At 39.4% G+C, this 23276-nt stretch overlaps 3 protein-coding genes across 7 annotated transcripts; 1 reads left to right on the forward strand and 2 right to left on the reverse strand.

The window, feature by feature from the left end:
- Positions 1-895: 895 nt before the first annotated feature.
- On the reverse strand, positions 896-2745 carry uqcrq (ubiquinol-cytochrome c reductase, complex III subunit VII). Its single transcript, XM_005719777.2, has 3 exons — positions 2625-2745; positions 1818-1989; positions 896-1080 (listed from the first exon to the last, which is right to left on the reverse strand). Exons 2-3 carry the CDS (start codon positions 1969-1971, stop codon positions 986-988), a joined length of 249 nt encoding a protein of 82 aa, XP_005719834.1. The 5' UTR covers positions 1972-1989; positions 2625-2745; the 3' UTR covers positions 896-985.
- A 558-nt stretch (positions 2746-3303) lies between these two features.
- Positions 3304-7854, reverse strand: gdf9 (growth differentiation factor 9). Its single transcript, XM_005719778.1, has 2 exons — positions 7203-7854; positions 3304-5428 (listed from the first exon to the last, which is right to left on the reverse strand). The coding sequence occupies exons 1-2, from the start codon at positions 7576-7578 to the stop codon at positions 4488-4490; spliced, it is 1317 nt and encodes a 438-aa protein (XP_005719835.1). The 5' UTR covers positions 7579-7854; the 3' UTR covers positions 3304-4487.
- A 703-nt stretch (positions 7855-8557) lies between these two features.
- Positions 8558-23232, forward strand: septin8 (septin-8-A). 5 transcript variants are annotated; one of them, XM_005719781.1, is made up of 11 exons: positions 8558-8562; positions 8866-8908; positions 16200-16314; positions 16444-16639; positions 17081-17267; positions 17343-17504; positions 17821-17917; positions 18071-18239; positions 18676-18808; positions 18909-19099; positions 22747-23232. In XM_005719781.1, exons 2-11 carry the CDS (start codon positions 8870-8872, stop codon positions 22799-22801), a joined length of 1344 nt encoding a protein of 447 aa, XP_005719838.1. In that variant the 5' UTR covers positions 8558-8562; positions 8866-8869; the 3' UTR covers positions 22802-23232. The 5 variants fall into 5 exon arrangements, with proteins under 5 accessions (XP_005719838.1, XP_005719836.1, XP_005719840.1 ...); XM_005719779.2 differs by lacking the exon at positions 8558-8562 and adding an exon at positions 8572-8735; XM_005719783.2 differs by lacking the exons at positions 8558-8562; positions 22747-23232 and adding exons at positions 8572-8735; positions 21894-22359.
- Positions 23233-23276: the final 44 nt, after the last annotated feature.

Below are 23276 nucleotides of genomic sequence, written 5' to 3' on the forward strand. Positions count from 1 at the left end.
TTTCTTAAGTATCACAGCTACTTCAAATCAGCTGTAATAAAATTGTCTGGCTGTTAAGACTTCTGATTATGTTTCTGGCAACTCTCACCAGCTAAACATATCAAGGAGTCACATCAGCAAATCAGCATCAGGTGATGCAAAATCATGTTGTTACAACAGAATGTTCTGCTTTTACTTTGACACATAGTACCCACTTACGCTGTTGCAGATCCTGCCATGTCAACAGCACTCACCAGTGACTGTGGTCAGCATGACACTGTATTCTACAACATCACAAAGTCAATCAGCCTACTTTTATTAGACACTCGTGAATCTGGAGATTCAACTAACACAGGGAAGGAATACAGTATATAAAGTTCACTGTCGTGCAAAAAGACAGCTGTGGCACTGCCTCCACCCCTCAGACTCAAAGCGTGGGGATGATTCCAGAAACACTGAGCCTGAAAATAAATACATTTATATGTCTTATATATCCATTCCTCAGCACTGCTTTTATGACTGACTAGTATTAACTTCTGCAGTTGAACCATTTGTCTCATCAGTATTATTCTCATGGGATCAAAAATAGCAAATAATCACATCAAACGGTTCAAACTCGCTCAAACACAGATTCCAACATTTTTAACCATTTTTCTCTGTGCACTGATAAATTAATTTAATGCAAAATATGTATTAGAACACCTAAAACTGCAACCCTATCACAACATCCACCACATTCTAAGTGAAAACATGACAAACTGGTGTGCACAGGCATCAGATGATTGGCCAGAACATCACCAAACGTCATTTGTGAGAGTACCACACTTATCCTCCAAATGTCACACTCTAACTTAACTATTTTTTTATTTTGTCATTCAATGTTAGGAATTAAAGTGAACCAACAGTCAATCAAAACTGATTTCACATAAATATTTTTACTTTTTATTGGTTAGACGTACAGACTTGGAATTATAAACAGAGGGCAGTTTAGAAAGGCGGTGCGTGTTCATTGATCGTTCTCGTAGTCGGCTGAATTCTTCCTCTTGCCCTGCTGATGGACGCTGTTGCCCCAGCTGTAGGTCAGATACATAAGGACCATTGCTGCAAAAAGGATGATGACAAAACACATTAGCGATCTGACACTTTATGCACCTTACTGTGAAATAAGTGTCTTTAGTAAATCCTTAAAAATCATATTGTCTGTTCTATCCGTTCTCTTCAAATCTTCACTCATGCTTCACACATGACACGACTAAAACACTTCTATTATATTAGCACAAATACTGTTGTGGTCAAACTCATAATCAATTAATTTAACAGGTCATCTAGGTTTGTCTGTGAAGGTTCTCAGTCATCCAGGTCATCGTAGTCAAAGGAGCTTGCAAAGAAAAGCGTCTGGACTTCTTTAAGTTACTTGAAGACGTTTCACCTCTCATCCGAGAAAGCTTCTTCAGTTCTCAGAAGCCGTCTGTATAGTTCTCAGAACTGAAGAAGCTTCTTGGATGAGAGGTGAAACGTCTTCAAGTAACTTAAAGAAGTCCAGACACTTTTCTTTGCAAGTCATCTAGGTTTGCTTTATTTTTTTATTATCTTAAAAATAGAATAAAGTAGTTCAGAATAAGATCCTTTTATAGTTTAAAATACAAGCGTTTTTAGCTCAGAACCCAACTACCAGATTCCAGGTGAAGTTTAACTAGGAAAATATGAACGACTGAGAGTTGAAACAAACAGGCCAAGCATGCTACATATGCTCTTATTTAATTATAAGAATTTACTGATATTGACATAATGAACTGGTATACCAGAATCCTAACATAGTGTAAAAGAAAAACACTCACGGGGTGCAACTTTGAAGAAAGACGACGTGACCCTCCTCCACACATTTGGGATTCCCTTGGAGAAGTAGTTGGGGAAAGCCCTCTGCTCAAAAGGGGACAGACTGTATGTGATTATATGCCTGACCTTGGCCAAGTTTCCAAAGTGGCGTCCCATGTTTACTGGAGAGCTGGGCTGAAAAGACAGCAAGACGCATACAAACACAGTCATCAGTGCTTAAGTGTTTCTGTGAGCTGGATTTAAAGCAAATATTTTTAACCCAATAGCTGGATAATATATCTAATGCTCTCCTCAGAAACCAGCCTGTCATTGGAAAGGGGGTTATTGGGGTTACTGAATTTTAAATATACATAAAGGGCAATACATACGTGTGGTATTAACTTCAACGTAAAGTCGTCATTTAAACGTTAGCTTATATAATGAGGTTCACAAGTCAGCGGTTTTATGTAACAGTATTACATAAGCAATCACCTGCCCTTGTCTTAAAGACTTCCTGTGATAGTCACTAACAAAGAACCCCCAAAAGGGTGCCAAATTATTGATCCGTAGCCTGTCTCAAAGAACACAAAATTAAAATCCCAAACGAGCTAAGGTTAGCCGCGCTAGACGTTAGCTTGTCTGTTAGCTCAAACAGGCTAGCTCCTGAGGTACAAACAGACCTTGAGCTTGCACGAAAGCGTGGTATTTGAATCGCAATAGGCTCACACTAGTTCAGTTTCGCTATAAAAATGTACTGACATATCACGTTTTGGTATTACGGATAAATTCAAGAAAAACTTTGCAGTTGAAATAATGACATTGAGACTCACCGATTTGCTTGTCCACGGTGTTTCTGAACACTTCCGGTGTCCGTCGACCTTTGTTATTCAGGCGTCAGCTCACGCCGAGGGCATTACTGCCGCCTGACGGGCTGGGGTTTAAACGGCAAGCCATTAACTGAGTGAGGAAAATGTGTTTTTTCTAGTTCCAGGTCTATTAATACTGTGCTCGTGTGTTTTCAGATATTCCAATATTTGATTATGGGCATCATCTAGTTTAGGCCGCAGATCCTAGCTGCCACAGCAAATCACACTCAGAAGGTGCCAATATTAATCGACTAAGCTCTAAAGTTTTTTTTTTCCTCAGTTAGGACTTTAAGCAAAACAAGTAAAGTTGTGGTCGAAAGTTCCCATACACTCATTGTGGGCATGGATGTCATGTTAATTTTTATTCAGTGCTCTAGGATAGAATGATTGTGCATCATAGATCTTTAATCACTTAAAAAAACAAAAACAAGAATTGGGTGCAGAATTGAATTTGTGTTGGATTTTCTTTAGTGTGCATCTGTATACAGGCTTAAATATGAATATATACATTCCCACTAATATTTAGCTAAACGTCTCTTAACGTGTTGCACTTCAACCAGAAACTTTGGTCGCCATAAATAAGCTTGAGGTATATTTTTGGCTGGATGACCACTTTTCACGGCACAGTTGGTAGTTCATTTAAATTGATTACTTTCAAGGCAATGACTGGGCATTTAAACATAGTCCACAATTTTTAACAAGGGTTGAGGCCGGCGTTTTGGCAAGACCATTACAAAAGTGTAATATTAGTCTGCTTTATTTATTCCAAAACCACTTGTGATGTATGCTTGGCATCATTGTCCTGTTGGAACATCCAATTAGATCTGAGTTCATGCTGTCTAGCTTTGATTTAAGGTGATGAAGAAAGACACCTCTCATCTCTGTGGCCAGATAGCTCAATCTTTGTCTCATCTGGCCATAAAACTTTTCTTTTTAGTAGATTTCCTCAATTTCAGCACCACTCGTCTGTATTTGGCATTGTACACAGAATACACTATTCCAACAGTAAAACGCTCTTTTCTTTAGTGGCTCATAGCTTTTCACATAATTCCATTTAGACAAGGTTTATGCATGTTATTTTTAATTCTTTTCAACTTTTGCCTACATAATTTCATTCTTTCGAATATTCCTAAGCTGAGCACAGACACACAGTGAATTCATTCAGTTTGCATAAATAGACATGACATGCATTTAGTCTCATTCAACCAGTGCAAATATATAAGCATGCAGTCAGTTCACACGTATGCAGTCACTCAGTGACCAGAAGTAATAAATACACACTGAAACCTCGACAACTTTCATTCTGGACATTATGCAGACAGATGTCTGTAATCCCCATGAATAAAACGATATGTAAAAGGTTTGGGAAGCGTTTGTGACTGCTTTTTCTTTTTGTCCAGAACAGGGCTACTTAAAATTTGGCAAATTGTGTTAAATTAAAGAATAATGACAGACAACCCACCCAGAATAAATTAACAAAAACAAGCAAACTTAAAATAAATCATACATCACACATTTTTATCTTCAAGTGTGTTAGATTCATTACAACATTTCTAACAGCTGAAGATCAGGATGCATCTGCACCTTTTCTGCCTTAACAAAACCGAAATAAATGCCACACTTTTACATGATAAAATACTTTAAGTAAACACACCTGCTCCAGACCAAACTTCTTTCATGCACAACGATTTTATAAATTCATGAAATCACCAAGCCTGGTCAGAATATTTGATGCTTGGAAACAGTCCACCTGTGTAATGACTGCTGATGAGGGTTTGTTGACATTCTGATCAGCCTGAAAAACAGAAAGGCATGTTGGTTGCTGGCTTAGCGACAGGTACACCTGGTGGCGACCATGTCTTCAAACTCCTTGTAGACGTAAGAGCCGTCCTCTTCAAAGATCATGACACTGAGGGGGCTGTAGTGGGAGGGGACACACGAGGGCCTGGGAACAGAGGAGTCAAGCTTCTCATAGATGAGGTTTTGCACCATGGTGTGGACGGGTGACCCGTAGATGAAGCCCGTGATCCTCGGGCAGATTCCTCTGCAGTACCTGGGATTGTACTTAGGAGGAAACACAATCCAGTGGTCCAGTTTGAGCTGACTGAAGCGCACCCTGAAATCATACAAGGCGCAGTCACGTGTTGGGAATTCGGAACTTGGGAGAAGCTCAGGCAGCTGGATGTCCAACTTTGTATCACCTCGTTTGCTCTTTGGAGATTCCCTCTTCCATCTCCTCTTGCGCCCACGCCTGCGTTCTGGTTTTAAAGCCCCCTCCTTCTGAAAATTATTAAAGGCCACAGATGGCCTTTTACTTGCTTTAGCACTCTCTAGTGACCACTGGTGGGCGGTTTTACTGGTGTCATTGAGGTAAAGAAGTAGAGGAGGGGACCTCAAGGTGATCTCCAGGGGACCTTTGCAACCATTGCCCTTGGCTCTTTGTTCCTCTGGGCAGGTGATGTTGACAAGCAAGTGTATGTTCTTTTTCGGAAACTTTAGGAGAGGCAGAAAAAATGAAGTGATGTCAACCTCCACCCAGTTTCTCCAGCTCCTCCTGCCTGTGCTGGCTGAAAAGTTCACTGCACGTTGGACCCCTGGACAGAGCGGGCACTGATTCGACCTCTCATACTCCTCGATAGTGATGTAACACAGAGAGCTGACAGGTGCTGAACTTTCATGGTCCAAACTGTACAGCAGGGCCGAGTTCAGAAGTTGCTCTTTTCTTTTCACTTGATGGAGGCTGTAGGATAAATCCTGCATAAAACTCTCTGTGGAAGAACACAAAAACATAAAGGGCAGAAAGTCACCATCATGTCATGATGCAGACGTGCTCAAGATTACACCAAATTTTAATTAGGTTGAATAAACATGCACAACTTATACATGTAGCCAATTCCACCAATGACATTTTACTTTTAAGGGAAGGTAAAAATGCAAGATTAGTGACAATAATGTGTTTCCATAATCAGTTACACACAAAAAAACCCCCCTAAAAACGCACTTTTTGTATATAAAAAAAAAAAATCAACTTTTACACACTTTTAAAAATATATATAATAAAAAATATTGGTATATTGTAGCATACCCAAGTATTATCACACTAAAGTTGAATTAACTTGAGCTACATCCATGAGAGTCCATATTCATAGAATTACAGTAATAGATTTAACGTAAAAGTATCTGAAGGGCCTCACTCAAGATGCTTTGTAGATAATAGAACTACAAAATGAACCCTCACAAAAAAAGTGAAAGACTAAATCATCTAAAAACCACTTACCTTCTTCCCTCACAGTTTATGTAATAAATCGTATTAAAGACGTGCATCTTTTTCCTGGAACATCATTAAATCCAGCAGCCACAGTATATACCAGCCTTGTGTAGAAATTAGTTCTCCCTTTAAACCAGGTTTCCCATGGTACCCTCTATAATTTGGGTTAGCACTAAGGTTAAGTTATGGCTTTTCATAAGTGCTTGACTGAGCAGTTTTGCTGTAATTCTGCTGCACCAGCAATCAGATAGCAAGCAACACAATCCTCAGAGCAGGTATGACTAACTTCACCACACTGGCCTAGTGAGTTTGTGTGTCAACAGTGCAAACAACGCACCTAGTTGAGCGAGGGTGTGTGCAAATGTACGTGCATCTCTTGGCAGCGAACATCTACCTGCTGCTCTGCCTAACAACAAAAAAGCGCAGAGCAAAATGGATGATCTGGGGAAGAAAAATAGGTAAGGCAGACAGGGAGGGAATAAAAATGAGAAAGAAAAGGCAGCTAAATGCTGCAAAAAACATCCCAGTTATGAGCCAAATCAAACAAACACTCACCATACATGCAGCCTAATGATTTATGCAGGTGCACCAAAAGCCATAGGATTACCTTGAAATTCAGTATTTAGGATTGTTGGCAGTCCCAGGTTGCCTTTTTTAATGTTATAATATGAATAAAGTTATTCATTTATAACTAACATCAACGCACAGCCTGTAAAATCCGTGGTTAGTGTATTGCATGTACATGGTGGACTAGAATTATTTACGTATGATCTAGTCTGCCCCTGGTACAGCAGAGAGAAGTGGGTCAGGTCAGTGTAAGATGATGAAATGTAGTATAAGGTATGGTTAATGTCTAGGTAAGGTGAAACATGAGACAGTCACATTGTAATACCATTAAATGAACCACTTTTTGTTCTGTGTTGAGTCAGTTTGTTGGGACATTTGACTCAAAAACTTTATTTATATTACCAAATATAAACTGAGATACTTATCCTAGGGTGCATCTGGGGCTTGAGGTTCTTCTGAGATCCAGGAAGCTCTGGTAATCTCGCTTTGCTTCACCTCACCTCATCTTTGATAAAGTGACCTATATCTCCAAATCATTGAAACTCTATAATCTTAATAAGCACATGACCCTTAGTAACTATCCTTTGGGGTGTTTAAAGGCCGTGTGCGATGTTTCAGAGCCTATTCGTTTATTTAAATGGCCATGGAGCATCAGTGCTGCATGACTGTTTCTCCAGTGCAGTCAGCTGCCCGTGTGACTTGCTCACCTTTGTTACTTTGTGCCAGGCACTCATCCTGTGGCTTGATCAGTCGGACAGTGTTGTAGATGTTGCTCCCGTCCACACTCCTCTGCACTCTGGAGGACTTCTTGTAAACCTCTGTCAGATATTTCATGTACCTGTGCTCGGGTTTGAGCTTTTTCTTCAGACCGGGGTTCCACCTCGACCCCCCGTGCTCCGACAGAGCTTTCAGCAGCGGGGAGAAGATGCTGTCGTACTGGTAGGTGAAGTCGGTCAGTGTGTGCGGCGCGTTAGTGGCAGGCCTGAACGGCGCAACCAGCTTGAAGCTGCAGGTGACAAGCAGCAGCAGAACGACAGTGCGAAAACGACTAAGGGCAGCTGACATCAGCATTTGTTTTTCCATTATAAACAACGAAACCGGTCAAAACCTATCGGCACTCTCTGTGGAGAGCTCGAGGTCAACAGGAGCGAACACGTGCTGCCGCTGATCAACACGCGCAGGTGTGGGCAATCAGCTCCATCACTCATATTACTTTGTCATGTAAAAGAAAGCTGCTGCAGGAGCCCCTGCGGCTTGGTCGTGTGAAAAATAAGAATGAAAACTGCAGCGAGCTTGTTCTATATGTAGCATAAGTGAAAGGGCTGTGTTTTGTAAAGCACCAGCTCTGATTAAACTGTGAACCTTTAACTTCTGGTATTGAAGTACGTTTCCGGTTATTGTAAAAACAAGATCAGACTACACATTTTAACATTTAAAGTGGAAAACCGAGCCCTCTAAACAGATTTGAAACACAGTTTAGCAAATTTAAATACATTTAATCCTAAGGTATGTGAATTTTAGCAGCGCTACACTGTCTACCAGTATCTCAGAAATTTAAATTTAATAATTTAAATTGTTATTTAAATTATTTACTTTTACCTGCATATAAAATCCGAAATGGTCTCTTGCATTTTTATATTTCTGTAAGTCTGTAAGTTTTAGATCCTATGCTGCTTAATTTTTAGTTATCCAGTAGTACTCCCGGGGAAAAACTGGGGGCGCAGCTCTCCCAATTTTTGCTGCCAAACTTTGGAATAACCTACCTCAAAATCCTAGGAAAGGAAAAGAAAACATATATAAACATATATAAACACGCCTTGTTAGTGCTTCCACCTAATAATAAAAATACCACTGTACAGCTATATCTGCTGCATCATTTATCATTTTATTGTTTATGTATTTCTGATGGGTTTCTTGTTTGTTTAAATGCTTGTTTCAACATTTTTATTTACCTCATTTTATAACATAGATTTATTTTATATCTATATCTAATATAGAAAAAAACTCAACTGAGTTTTCGCAGCATGGGTAAGGAAGAATTTAAGCTAGCAAAAACCAAACATGTTGGTATGGCAATGTTTTTATTTTGAAGAGGTCCCTCCAAACTTCCGGCGACACTCTTGTTCTTATGTTTTAAGTTTAAGCGAAAAACCTAAAGCAAACCTAACCTAAAACAAAAAATTGTCAAGAAATATATAGTTGGCTAATTATTTATTGGAAGTATCAACCGACCGTTTTATGTAAGCGTATGCTGTCTGCTAGGCGCTAGCAAGCTTAAGCAGTTAAGCAGTTAAGCAGTTAAACTTAACTGCTATTTTAAACTTAACTGCAAAGACGAACGTGTTATTAAGGGTATTCTGTATGTTTCAGGGAAATGGGATCCCAGCAGGAACCATTGGTTCCCATTAACACGGTAAGAGATAACTCAACTTAATAATTAAACAAGTTTGAGAACAGTACAGTATTATGCTATAAAGAACATAAACAAGACATACAAACAAAATTTACTTTTTGCCAGCTTCCTTGTACATTTTTCCTTTATTTCTTTTTACACCATTTTATTTGGACAGCTTGAAAAGGCTGCCAACAGTTTTATGTGGTGAGTTTGAAATAACCAATCTGGACCATGTCCCAGACAAATGTGTGTAGTTTTTGACAGTAACTGTTTATTTCCTCCATCAGCTCTCTGGGAAAAGCTCGTCAAATGTGACAGTATGTTTTGTCATGTCATCACTACAGAAGTGTGGGTTTATGTTTACTGAACAGCTTCTCACCATTGGACCTGACATACTGTGCCAGATGACTAATTTGTATTGTTATTTCCATTATCTTTGGGATCTAAACATCAACAATAGCTGATATTAGCTAACATTATGCCAGTTTATGTTAGGCTCGAGTGTCCTGAAAATCACACCTTGCCTCTGAAAAACAGTTTGGTTACATTCTCATTTTGCGTGAGAGTTTATTCACTAAGCATCAGTGTCCAACAATGTTAGATATACTGGTAGATATAGCGGTGCTTAGCAGCAGAGAAGTTCAGAATATCCTCAATATCAGTGTCATCTAACAGAAGTGAGTTTTACTGGCTCATTGACTCATTTCGGACTCCCTTCACAAAGCCTCCTCCAGAATAAATGTATGCACCCAGCATATTGCTAACGTAAACAGTGGACTGACAGCCTACACTTACTACAGATGAACGTCAGCCAGAGTATTTTGAGTGGACTTAGGGGTAAAAATGTAAAATGCTGCATTTTTTTTCTGGGGTGATATTATTCAAAAATGTTAAAATATAGTGTGTAGAAAAATGTTTTTGTACAGAAATGCAAAGGAGCTGGCTATGGCTGTTATAGAGCAGTCTAAATGTAATGTTTCACTCTCTCTTGGCTGCCATACACTGTAGCTAGGATTATACATTAGAATTAGGAGGGGTAAGAAATCAGAACTCAATTGACTACAATCTACTGACATCTAGCAGTGGGATTTTACACACTGTACCTTTAAATGTAGGGATTGCATGTTCTCTCCTAGTACTCCAGCTTCCTCCACAGTCCAATAACTTAATCCAAAAAACTGGCTGTCGGTATAAACGGGATTGTGAATGATTAACTTGCTCTAGTTGTTGATCCTGCAATAGGTAAACTGGAAAAAATAGTAGTGAAAATGTATGGATGGATAAAATTATAGGGGTGGTATGGTGGTGCAACGGTTAGCATGGTTAATTCATGGTGTCTGGTTCAAGTTCCAGCTGGGGTCTTTGTGTATGGAGTTGGTGATTTTAAATTTGTGATTAAATATCTTCATTGGGTATATTGTTATTTTAAACGTTAGTATCACTATCAGTCCAGAATATCACAGTCTCCACTCACAAATTGGTTTGTCCTTGATTGGCACGTTGCAGCCACTGGTTTTTATAGTGTTCCCACAGATTTCTGTTTATTGTAAAAACTGTGATCCCTAACTTTGTTCTCAAACACCACGCTTGTGGCACATCATATAATTATGGCACCACACTACAGCTTTTTGTACTGGTGTTCTCTGGAGTGTAACTATGAACTCAAGGGACCATTTCAGAGCTTTAGTTATAACTTTGCCCCAGTTTACTACAAGTACTGAAGCAAATAAAATCAGTTTATTTACAGCAAGTGCAGTTAGTATATAAAGTATATAAAAACAAAACATTTTTCTTAACAGGATCTAACATAGTTACCCTAGAAAAACTTTGATGTTTAGAAATTTTGCTTGGATCATGGGACATAGGAAACCTTTCTGTGGGAGATTTCCTTTTATAATCACATGACACAGTTTCTATGAGTGGAGCTGTCCTTTGTCTTTATGTAAGCAGCTTCTTTTCCTAAATAACAACACAAAGGACATTGTTCTGGCACTGCTCTGAATACGGCTTTATTGTCCAAGTGCCTTTTAGACCCAAACTTGTTTTCAGACTGGGTCAGCTAAGTAACAAATGAGGTTATTTAATCTCAAAATGATGTTTTGATGCATAGCTGGTCTTGAAAAAAGATTTATGTTTAGTCAGTCATGTCTAAACAAGGACATATGTTTTAATAAGTTTAGGTTTAGTTATTTATGGCTCAGATAAAATATTGCAAAGGCTTTTTCCACTTCATTGTGTTGAAGGTATTAAATTCAATGCAATTAAATGTTAATAAAGTTAGTGTTCCTTGCTCATTAGCTTTTGAATACAGTTTTTATTGCAGTATGTTTTAGAGCTTTGGCTGATACTGCTTATCCCACAGAACAGTGTCCTCCTCTTACAGTACAAACTGTTGACAAAAAGTGTATAATGCAAACACTGCACTACCCCAACTAGTTTCTTTCCTGCTTTGCTTTGCTTTTATTCCACACTCTTTGCATGTACTAACACTGAGATGTTGAATATGTTAAAACCTAACTTTATTTGTTTCTTCAGCTATACTGAATGTTTCCTTTTCCTTTGACAAAGCTAACTGATTTCATGTGGATGATAAAAGTGATTGTAAATGTGATCAGCAGCCCACAAAAGCAATGAGCATACTAGACCAATGTATTACAGGTTGATGAGTTGACAGTTACTATTTCCCAAGAAGTAGGGAGGTGCAATCTATTTTTCTATTTCCTCATACTTTGAAAAGTCAGGAATCGAGAAGTGACCTGTAAATATTTACTACACATTAGGTAATGAAAATATGCATGACTATACACATTGTGGTGTTAATCAGTGAGAAAAATAACACATCAGTTTACATGAAATTTAAGATAAACAATGATAATTATAAATACCATTAATAATTTTAAAAAACCGCACTGTGCAGTGCCATACAAAATACAGTAAGTACTCCTCTGTAATTCAGTGAAAGACTGTAAGATATGTAAAGCCTTAATAAGGTGTCAAGTATAAACAGTGTTATCTCCTTCAGGTTTAATAGTTCATGTCACAGCTTGTTTTGTGATACTTCTTACCAGTCATGAGCAAACTTAGTCTTTTGTTTCTTCCCATGAGGCTGAAACAGTTTACTGATTGTGTTGAAGCCTTTCGTCTGCTCTCTGTACTTCTCTATATCTTCTGCTTTCAAATTCTGCTTCATTCCCAGAAGTGCTCTGACCTCAGCCGGAGCACCTTTGCCCAGGTAGTAAAAGGCCTTTTTGCCATCATTGTCTCTTTCGTTTACATTGGCTCTGTATCTTTGCACAAGCAGAACCATGACCTCAGTGTGCCCATGTATGGCAGCGATGTGCAAAGGCGTGTAGCCTCCATGTGCTTTGGTGTTGACGTTTACATGGATGCCGCGTTTCCTGGGGATGTCCATGAGTTTGCGTATCATTTCGCTGCTGCCGTCTTTAGCAGCCCAGTGAAGTGCTGTGAACCCTGACATGAAGTCTTTCCTCTGGGCTAAACCAGTGTCCTGCAGCAGCAAAGCATATATATGTCCCCACATCCCAGCTGCACACTTCACCAACCACTCATGAGCCAGTCGCTCCAAAGGCACAGACTCTGAGTACCTGGCATCATCTGCTTGTCTTGTGGTCTTGTTTGGCGCCCTCACCTCTGGTAAAACTCGTGGGTGTGTGTCATCTGTGTGTGTGACCATCTTACTTTGGATTTCTCTGGATATACCCTTGCAAGCGGAAAAGTTTGCGTTTGAAGTTGGTGCTGGTCGTGTAGAAACTTTTGCACTCGAATTAATTGGTTTGTCTAAAGTTATCTGCTGATGCACTCGGGAGTGTGATCCGTCCAGTGCTGCTGCTGCACAGTCTCTCCCTGGAGATTTCACAGCTATGACAGCGAACACAGCTCCAGATTTCCCCGCTCTGCTCGCCTGATCTCCGGAGATATTCAGGATCTTAACAGTGGTCGTATCCTCGATACTCACGTTTCCAGATAACACACTCTTTTTCTGCATTTCCCACAGGGACATGTGTTTTACATCGGTGTTAGAACTGGGATTAAAGTTTGAGGCGTCGCCTACATTATTGTTTTCTATATCTGAGTCAGTCCTGGCTGGCTCGGCTCGGTCTGGAGATGTGCAGGAAAAACTCGTGTTTTGGCTGGAGAAGCTCTCATCCATCTGCAGTTTCTGCGACACATCCTGTGCCGCCTCTTTAATAAAGTCCTGGTACCTTTTCTTCACCACCACAAACTTCACCTCGTCGATCTGTTTGACCACAGCGACGCTGTTCACCAGCTTCTTGAAAAGCTCTCTATTGTGCTGCTTTTCCGCGGGATCGCTGCAGTTGATGCGGAGTCTGAAATAGTTTAGCAGTTCCGAGTTCTTTACTTTGCCTCCGTGCTCTAGTAAAAAGGACAAAATGGACTCTTGGGTCAGATCCATGTTGTCCCGCCGGCGCAAAAATATGAAAAGATATAGCGGATGGTTTAAGTAGAGCCCAAAGGATAATCCCGCACTGCCTGCTCCCCTCTCTGCTGTCCTGCACCAACCTGCTGCTTCCGGCGCCTCTCCAAATAAATCCACCCGTATGTTATTGCGGCCCTCCCAGTTAAAAGGACTGTGTGCAGGGCTGACCCTGCCGTGATCAGTGGATTCATATAAAAGCTTAAATCTTCTGTATTTTTTTCTTTATCAGCGTAGTATTTATTTACGGAGTACACGAGTTTAGCTTAATTTAAGATGTGTGTGTATGTATGTATGTGTGTGTGTGTGTGTGTATATTATACGGGGTTACACTTACATACCACAAATATATAAAATTTCTCAAATATTTCATCATTGAGGGCTTATAAATTAAATTACATTGAAAAACGAAATTAATAAATACACGAGAACTGGAAATAAAAAAGCTGTCTGCATGTTGTAGCTGGTCACGGACGCCTATTTAAAATATTTTGCATTTTTTACACGGTTAGTCTTTCCTTTAATTATATATTTTCTCTGCAAAATTACATTTTCAACCATGGTTATCAAATAAATATTTAAGTAGCATTAAATAGAAAAAGCAACGTGAACAGGTATTAAATGCATACATTTTCCCACGGTCCTACTGTGTCGTTCATTTTCTTTATAGGCTCTGTACTCTGCTGTAACCCCACTGAAATTTCATAATCATAATCGTATATAAAAACACTTTCTGGGCCAGATATTACTGTTTAGTGTAAACATATAAACCTTGACAATTACGTAGTACAGGTTTTCAAGTCAGAAAACTGGATGAATATTGGAAAGCGGCAGAAAAAACTCCCTCTAATAAATAAATTGTACAATTTTCATTTCCATTGAAAATAATTACAAATCATAGTTAAAAAGTGCTCCCATTGTGAACCAGGTTGTTGAGGTTTTCCGTGGCAGTCGTTGCAGTTATTATCGTAATTTCGCGTAAAATCTCATCAAAAGCAACTATCTCGGTGTAGTTTAGTATATTTCGAGCTGGTGTAATATCATCCTCCAGCACCGAGGGGGTGTTGCCTTCAAGTAGCCATATTGAGAGCAGTGTGAGTCTGTGTGTGATGTGGATGGAGTGCAGGTCGCGCTGAACACTCATAATTCCTGCACACAGCCACTTGTGACGATGGCGACCAGCGAGGTGGATGCTTTTGCGGTAAGTACGACGGTGGGCTGTCTGCCGGCCTGCAGCGGTGACGAGCGGTTTTTAGAAGAGCAGCATTGAGCTAGCAAACGGTTTCTTACATTCGGGTGTAAATAAGAGCAACGTGATGTGTGCGGGGATTGCAGCAGGAGGGCTGCGGTGATGAGGAAAGCTCGTTATGTGTAATGAATCGCGATGAAGATGGTTGATTCAGCGGAGAAATGCTTCGTCGCTCCGTTTTGAGGAGCTGGTCCTCGGAGACGTGCGGAAAGCGCGCACTTCAGCATCCAGGCGCGCTGTCTTGGACGAAACAGCACGGAGCCCTGCTGTGTGTCAGTACTTTCCTGTTCACCGTGTCAGCACCTCTGACAGGTGTGCACTGGTGCTGAATTAACAGCACGAAATTAGCATGTGGTTGAAGACCAGGCCAGCAATGACTGAGAGACTGAGTTAAGAGGATAAACATAAGTAGTAGTAAGTGGTAGCTACCAGCTCCTCAACCGTCAGCATCATATTGCTCAGCAAAAACATGTCAGCATGTTTCAGCCAGACATGTAATTCAGGGTAATGACATGCGTTAATTAAATCCTATCATGGCTCACCTCACATACCTGGAATTTAGTTTCCTGTCTATGTTGTAAAGGATGGAAGAGTTCAAGTTAATGTAGTGTTTGTGGAGGGGAGCTTGGGGGGTACCAGGGCAGCCAGCAGCTTGGATATCCTCCCATCCTGTGAAATAACATCCACATAAAGAGCTCTTTGTGTGGGTGGGTGTGTGTGAGAGAGAGATGTGAGGGAGAAGCAGAGGATTGTTGTGTTGAAACACATCCTGGTGCTCATGTTGAGCCTTTTTGCAAGATGCCAGGCTCCCAGGGTGAATCTGGTATTGGAGGAACAGTCTCTCACTGCCAACTTACCAGGCTGTAGCATCATTCATCCTACTGCATATAGTTTGGGCTACTATATACAAACTCGCAATACCCAAAGCTCAAGCTGGGAATTCTGAGTGAGTTTATCAGCTTGAGTCTCTGGCTACATATACTAGGTTCACTGATATGATTGTCAGTAAGTTACTTATAAGCGCCAGTTTTAAAAATAATTCATCAAACAAATATTTGTTGATGATTTAAATGTTCAATAATAATAATAATATCTTTATTTTTGTACCTGAGGGCTGAGGGAAGCTGTACCAAAGTTTAGCTGCTATAACGTCTAAAGTATGCTGCAAAACAGTCCCAGGGAGTTTGGTATATACAGAGCAGCTTGTGTATGTCGTTTTTTGTGTGTAATTAATTCATTTTTACTATGAATACTGAATTACACTTGAAGCCAATGAAATCATGAAAAAACACTCTAATCTACTCCATTTCATAACACACGAAGCATATGATACATTTAACGTGACATCAGTGCTAACTGGAATTTGGTTCACTATTTGGATAGTTCCTTTTTATAGATGGGACTGTTCAGTGTGTTAATTGGAAGAGGGAGAGAGAGAGATGACCTCATTTGCAAAAGATGCTTTTAAGCCTAAGAGCAGAGTGTGTGTGGATGGGATGTGACAGATGGACCTTTTAAGCTCACCATTCCAGTCACTGTTTTATTTTGTTGGATATTTACTAGCATAGGATGAATATGGTTTTGTTTTCATTGTAATTTCTCAGAATGAAGAGAAGCGAACTCTGGAGCTCGGTGGCCATGTGGGGTTTGACAGCCTTCCAGATCAGCTGGTCAGCAAAGCATCTGCACAGGGATTCTGCTTCAACATCCTCTGTGTGGGTATGTCTGAACCCAGGAGGAGCTTCAAACTTAGTCCTGTAACCATAACAAGAGTTCATTTGAAATTCACATGCACTCATTCTGCTTCATCTGTAATTTTCGCTCCTTGTTTTTCTGTCTGTTTTTAAGGTGAGACCGGGATCGGCAAGTCCACATTGATGAACACTCTTTTCAATACAACATTTGAAAATGAGGAAGCCAGCCACTATGGGCAAATGGTGGAGCTGCGCCCGCACACGTATGAACTGCGGGAGAGCAATGTCAACCTCAAGCTGACTGTAGTACACACTGTAGGGTTTGGAGACCAGATCAACAAAGAACAGAGGTACAGGTTGCTGATGGATGTGATGATGGACTTTTAGTTAAAATGACTTTTATTTTATTTTTAAAGAGGAAGAAACAGTTTAGAAATCAAAGAAAACCTTTGAAAATTCACAGAGGTTACACTATAAACCTGATAGATCAGTGCCAACCCTGAATCACTTTGCCATTTTTCTCTTATGCTGAAACAATTTCTGATTGTAAAATCGAGAGCCAGCTCTGCCCCGCTGCTGGCATTTTAATTGGAGTGGAAGAAAGGGAACCCGGGAGTGAGTGATAGAGCAAATGTGGTTTCAATTGCTGTTTGAGTGCTCCATCAGCAGGAAGTGTACGCATCTAACATGCTTGGCTGTGTACAGAGTTTTTACCATGGTTACCGATATGTCTGTTGAACAACATGAAGTTGAATGTTCATGCATGTAATGTTTTTTTTTTTTTACTGCAGCTACAAACCCATTCTTGAGTATATCGATGCCCAGTTTGCGAAGTTTCTTGAAGAGGAGCTAAAAATAAAGCGCTCCCTGTTTAACTACCACGACACGAGGATCCACATCTGCCTGTATTTCATCGCCCCCAACGGACATTCTCTGAAGTCCCTCGATCTCGTCACGATGAAGAAACTGGACAGCAAGGTGAAAGGAGATCCAAGCTATGTGTATTTCAGCAGTTATTACTCAGTCCATGACTTATCTTCTGGTTATCTTCAGGTGAACATCATCCCCGTGATTGCGAAGGCAGACACTGTGTCCAGGAATGAGCTAGAAAAGTTAAAGATCAAGGTTATGAGTGAGCTGGTCAGCAATGGAGTCCAGATATATCAGTTTCCCACAGAGGATGAGGCTGTTGCAGAGATCAACTCCTCTATGAATGTGAGTCCTAAAAACAGATAAACATAAAAACATGTGCACCGTGGATTTGGTACCTAATGCTTTTTTAATGCTTAGTTGTAGTCATCGGTTAATCTGCATACTTGCTCTCTCTTTTTTAAGCTACCTAATATTATGCTGATAATCACATGTAAGGATAATCAACTTTGTCATGCCATTTGAAAATAGATGTTCATTGGTGAGGAAACAGTATTTTTAGAAACATTATATAATGCATAATGGCATATTAGGATCCTGGATATGACGCAGCATTATTAATAGCTCCATATTCTAACATTATCAGTACTCTTTGTCACAGACTCTTCTGCCGTTTGCTGTGGTTGGAAGCGTAGACGACGTGAAAGTAGGAAATAAGATGGTGAAAGGAAGGCTGTACCCTTGGGGATCTGTGGAGGGTGAGTCTGCTGAAATGGTTTGGCAGTCATCATGAGGGAGCTGTTTAGTCAGATGCCTGCTGCTCAAATCCAGTTTTTTTTATTTTTTTATTTATTTTAGGTATAAACATGATGGATTTTATGAGCAATTAAAAGACCAGTTTTTCTTTTCAGTGGAAAACGAAAAGCATTGTGATTTTGTGAAGCTGAGGGAGATGGTGCTGCGTGTGAACATGGAGGATCTCCGGGAGCAAACGCACGCTCGTCACTATGAGCTGTACCGTCGCTGCAAGCTGGAAGAGATGGGCTTCAAGGACACAGGCACTGACAGCCAGTCGTTCAGGTGAAATTAGGGAAAGCAGTGATGCAAATGCATCTGGGCAATTTACTTTATCAAAAAAAAAAACCCCAAAACAAAACTCTAGCTTTCTTATGAGGTTAAAAATGTGCAAATAACTTGGATTATTCATAAACAGCACATTAAAGTCAACGTTTTAAGGAGATTTAGATAAAGAATGTGACTTGAAAACTATTAATCCCTCTGTATCACAGTTAAAATGTTTTATAATTTGGTGTGTTTTGTTTTCTAATTTTGAATGTTGAGTTAAAATATTGCTTGTTTATTATTATTTTTTACTATTGCAGAGCATTTTTCTGGATGAGTTCTGCTAGCTGTAGTTAACATTACAGCGTTTGCTCTACAGATTTTATGGCTCAACGAAGTGTGAAGTTATAGGGCAGTAAAGTGAGCATATTATTGACTTTACCCTGATCTTCAGCCTGCAGCAGACGTACGAAGCCAAGAGGAAGGAATTTCTTGTGGAGCTGCAGCGCAAAGAAGAAGAAATGAGACAGATGTTTGTCAACAAAGTGAAGGAGACAGAAGCTGAGCTGAAAGAGAAAGAAAAAGAGGTGAGGATTAACAAAGTCCTAAAAGAACTCCTGTGTGATCATATCTCATATTTGGCTTGTATGACATTGCTTTGTGTATATACATTATCATCACCTGTAGCTTCATGAGAGGTTTGAGCAGCTCAAGCGTATGCACCAAGAAGAAAAGAAGAATCTGGAGGAGAAAAGACGAGAGCTGGAGGAGGAGATGAATGCCTTCAATAGGAGGAAGGTTGCAGCAGAGACACTGATGGGACAGGCACTCCAAGGTTGCTCACAGCAGCCATTCAAAAAGGACAAAGACAAGAAGAAGTAAGTTAATGTGTTTGTATTTACCTTGTGCTGGTTGCTTAATTCACACACTGATTGTCAGCAGAACTGTTAATACAGTCAATGAGTAATACCATGAGATCAAGCTATTTATGGATAACCATTGTCAATCTACATTATATTCACTGACCTTCCATATCATGGAGGTCAGTCTTTGTGGTGTTTTTTGGAAAAGGGGGAGCAGTAGAACGTGATTAACGAGATAGTGTTATCTTCCCGGAGGCTATGTTGGCTCAGAAAAGGATACGGGGACAGATTCAGACTGACACTGTGTGCCCAGACGCTGTAGGAAGGGTCACAGCTTGGATGACACAGCCTGATGCTTATGTCTCTGCAGGCTGACCTGCCAGACTGTATCTCGGGCAGGGACAGTTCTGTTTACATTGGACTGGTCTCACCGATGCTCAGGCCATGCAGAGCACAGATGATACTCATACATCCCGCAAAGAGCTGTAATCATGATGTTGCGTATGCTTTAAATGCAGCTTGATCCTGGCATCAGCCTTGTAAAACACAGCGCACCAAAGCTGTCTTAATAGTCAGTAAAATAGAAAAATGAAAAGAACTGAGTGAGCAGAGTTTCTTGGAAACATTTACTATTAATGGTAAGGGCTTCAGTATTCCAGACAGTAAAATTTTACGAGGCGTTTAGCCAGTATAATTACATGTGAGGTGGATGAAGAGATTTCAGGTATTTTAATGTTTTAATAATTCTTCCTGCTATTCTTATAACACTGTTTTTGAAAAAGCAATTTATGCATTTCAAAATTAACAGCTTCGTACACTAAGCATATACACAAAGGGATTTATAAAATAATCCTTTAAATATGTCATATGAAAGATGAGGAAATTTTTGTAAAAATCTTACTGTAGACAAGAGTGAGCTGAAGCTTTAAGGTAAGATTGCAAGTGGAAAGTATTTAAAGTCACTGTCTAACCAAAAAGTCTGGTTGTTGTTGTTGTTGTTTTTTTAAATACACTCACTGAGCACTTCATTAGGTACACATTGCTAGTACCAGCTTGACCTCCCTTTTTACTTCAAAAAACCATCTTAATTTGTCATGGTACAGATTCAACAGGGTGTTAGAAACATTCCTCAGAGGTTCCTCTGGTCCATATTGACATACTAGCATCACCCAGCTCCCGCAGATTTGTCAGCTATAGTGGTCCCTCGCTATAACGCGGTTCACCTTTCACGGCCTCGCTGTTTCGCAGATTTTTTTTCCATGCAATTTTGCATGCTTTTTTTAATTTTTATTTTTATTTTTTTACAGCACATTGTGTTCTGTGTCCTGATTGGCTGTAGATCATTGTCAATCAATCTCTTCCATGTTGTGTCTCCTGTACAGTACAGAATGCGTTTAGCTTGTCAAATTTACATAAATCTTCGATCGCTAGCAGCGTGACTCTGAAGTGCTGTACTGTATGTTTGGAAGTTTTCTCCCCAACAAACACAACAATGTCGACAAAACTTTTTGCACTGTCAAAGGCACCTGCGGTAGCACCCAAAGGGCAGAGGAAGATGCTAACCATCGCACAAAAAGTTGCACTTCTGGACATGCTAAAGAAAGGTAGAAGTTACTGTATTTTTTGGATTATAAGGCGCATTAAGCAAAACAAAACAGTCAGATAAGTCAAACTTTACTCAACTCATTCTTCTTGCTTCCTCCACTTCCGTATGATTGAATTACACTGAATTAAATTGAATTGATTCTGTTAAATTCTCTCACAGCTGCTCTATTCTGTTCTGTTCTGGACCGGAAATTAGGGTTTGATCTTTGGTTTAATTCTATAATACTGGACTTATTTTTCTACAAAGGTTTGAACTGTGAGAATGTTTAAACAAGAGAGAAAAGTGTGAAAATGTTCATGCCTGCCTCAGAGAAGTGAATAAAGTGCGTAGTGAGGGGTTTTACAGCCTTAAAACATCTATAATATTTGTAAATAATAAAGTTGGCTACTTCACGGATTTCACCTATCGCAGGTTATTTTTAGAACGTAACTCCTGCGATAAACGAGGGACCACTGTATACATCCACAATGTGGATTTCCCATTCCACTACATCCCCAATGTGCTCTATTGGATTGAGACCTGGTGACTATGGAGGCCATAGTACAGGGGTATTGTGCTGAGGTTTTGTACTTACTAACTCATTGTCATGTTCAAGAAATCAGTTATCCTCCTAAAAAGAGCCATCAGATGATGGGTACTCTCGTCATACAGAGATAGTCATGGTCAGCAACCATATTCAGTTAGGCTGTGGTGTTTAAATAATGCCTAGATAAGAAGAGTCCTAAATTGTGGTAAGAAAATATCCCCCACACCACCAGCAGCCTTCATTCTGATTCTGCCATCCAAATTTTGCAGCACAAATCAAGATTCATCACACCAGGCAACATTTTCCATTTCCTATTGTCCAATTTTGGGTTATTTTGCAATAATGAGCAGCTGAACAGGTGTACCTAATAATGTGGCTGGTGAGTGTGTATAGCCATTGTTGGTGTATAAAGAGTTAAGCTGTCAGTGTTTGACTCAGAGACAGTAGAAACCTTAGACTTGTCACACAGCTAAATGTCTCTCTGGGATATTTGTTAGTAAATGTGATTTAAATGTTAAACTGTCAGTAATGGGAGCTGAGCTGCCAGCATATTTCAACAGAAAAAAAATCTTGCATTCCAATTCATTCACTATTTACTTTTGATTCCTGCCATATTTCAGATCCGTCATCCTTTTTTTCTTTTGCCATATTTTGTCATATTTCTTTTCCCCTTTCAGTTGATTTATGGATCAAACATCAGTGGAAACCAGGAATGTTTGTGCCATCAGCATGGGAAAAACGATCTTACGGATGAGAAAGGGAGCCTTGTTCAGTGTATTTAAGTTTCATATGCTGATTGTGCTAAACACATAATAATAAATCAATGGACGTTTTTCATAACATGTAACTTGTGTAGTTTTATGTTCTTGACAAGAATGTATGTTCATCTTCAGTTGTAAATTTAAGTCTCTGGTTTTCAATGAGACACTAACAGAACTTTATATTAAAAAATGAATATTGAATAATCTTTTTACGTATATATTAATACATTTATTCACAAGATGCTTTGTAATGTATATGAATATACTGATCTTTTTTAATTGTTGTTTTTCTCAGGTGATATCTTTCAATTGCCTAAGCAGTGTTCTGTGCAGCGTTATGAAGAACATGATTAAATTTACTGACAGTGAATATGGAAATGAACACAATTTCTTTGTCTTCATTTACATTTAAATAAAGAGAGATGATGGGAAACAGAATAGAGCATTGGTTTGTGTGTCACCTGAACCCATTTCCATCAGAATGCCTCAGTGCTTTGGGACTTCCATCGCATGAGCCCTTTGGTTCACTCAAAGCATTTCATATTGTAGCTGTTGTGTCGTGCCATGCCCAAAACACATCTGATGATTTTGATTTATTTAACAGTGTTGCTTGTTTTATTTTTATATCAGTGAGTGGCAGCAGCAGGAAACCCAGCAACATGATTTCTTTTTAATCAACATGTGCAGTGTTGTTGAATTTGTCACATGACCTTTACTGACTGATGCTTGTTTGGATAAATGATGATGTGGTTTTTCTTTCCTCTCATAGCTTCTTTAGTCTCCCATCTGCGTGCTCCCTAACCTCAGGAAGGAATTTGAATTAGAAGACTTTCTACCACATCTAAAGATCACAGACTAACTACTCAAGTTTATTATTTTTACAGTGTTAAAATAAAAGTTTTGCTGAACTTTCACTTGAAGTGAGTCAAAGTCTTCCATGTCTACTAAACAATGTTCTTTTTAAACAGCGATCTGTAGCATGGTCTCTGCATGGCTCCTAAACTGCAAGTATGCTTTTATTAAAATATCTCCAATACCAAAATTTCCAATTTCTTTTGTACTAAATGTGCTACTTTTGTCTGTTATGTTATGCTTGTGGTTTCTGATAAATGACAAGTTACACTGTGAAATATATACTATAAACTGACGTGATTATTGCTGTTAAAGGTACTGATTGTGAATCATTATGATTTAGAAGCACTTTAAAACAGTTATAGTAAATATTTATATCCAATTATAAATGGTACCCTGTACTACTAACTTGTCAGCTCTCTGTTGTGTTTGATTGATATATATATA

This window comes from Pundamilia nyererei, unplaced genomic scaffold (genome assembly GCF_000239375.1).
Source record: "Pundamilia nyererei isolate P.nyererei 1_Seehausen unplaced genomic scaffold, PunNye1.0 scaffold00001, whole genome shotgun sequence".
NCBI lineage: Eukaryota > Metazoa > Chordata > Actinopteri > Cichliformes > Cichlidae > Pundamilia > Pundamilia nyererei.

Coding starts and splice junctions, on each gene's coding strand:
- uqcrq (XM_005719777.2), bottom strand. CDS start 1,971: ATGGGACGCCACTTTGGAAACTTGGCCAAGGTCAGGCATATAATCACA. Junction 1,081..1,817: donor TTTCTTCAAAGTTGCACCCC/GTGAGTGTTTTT, acceptor TCCTTTTTGCAG/CAATGGTCCTTATGTATCTG.
- gdf9 (XM_005719778.1), bottom strand. CDS start 7,578: ATGGAAAAACAAATGCTGATGTCAGCTGCCCTTAGTCGTTTTCGCACT. Junction 5,429..7,202: donor CCTGGCACAAAGTAACAAAG/GTGAGCAAGTCA, acceptor GTTCTTCCACAG/AGAGTTTTATGCAGGATTTA.
- septin8 (XM_005719779.2), top strand. Junction 16,315..16,443: donor CTTCAACATCCTCTGTGTGG/GTATGTCTGAAC, acceptor TCTGTTTTTAAG/GTGAGACCGGGATCGGCAAG. Junction 17,268..17,342: donor TGAAGAAACTGGACAGCAAG/GTGAAAGGAGAT, acceptor GGTTATCTTCAG/GTGAACATCATCCCCGTGAT.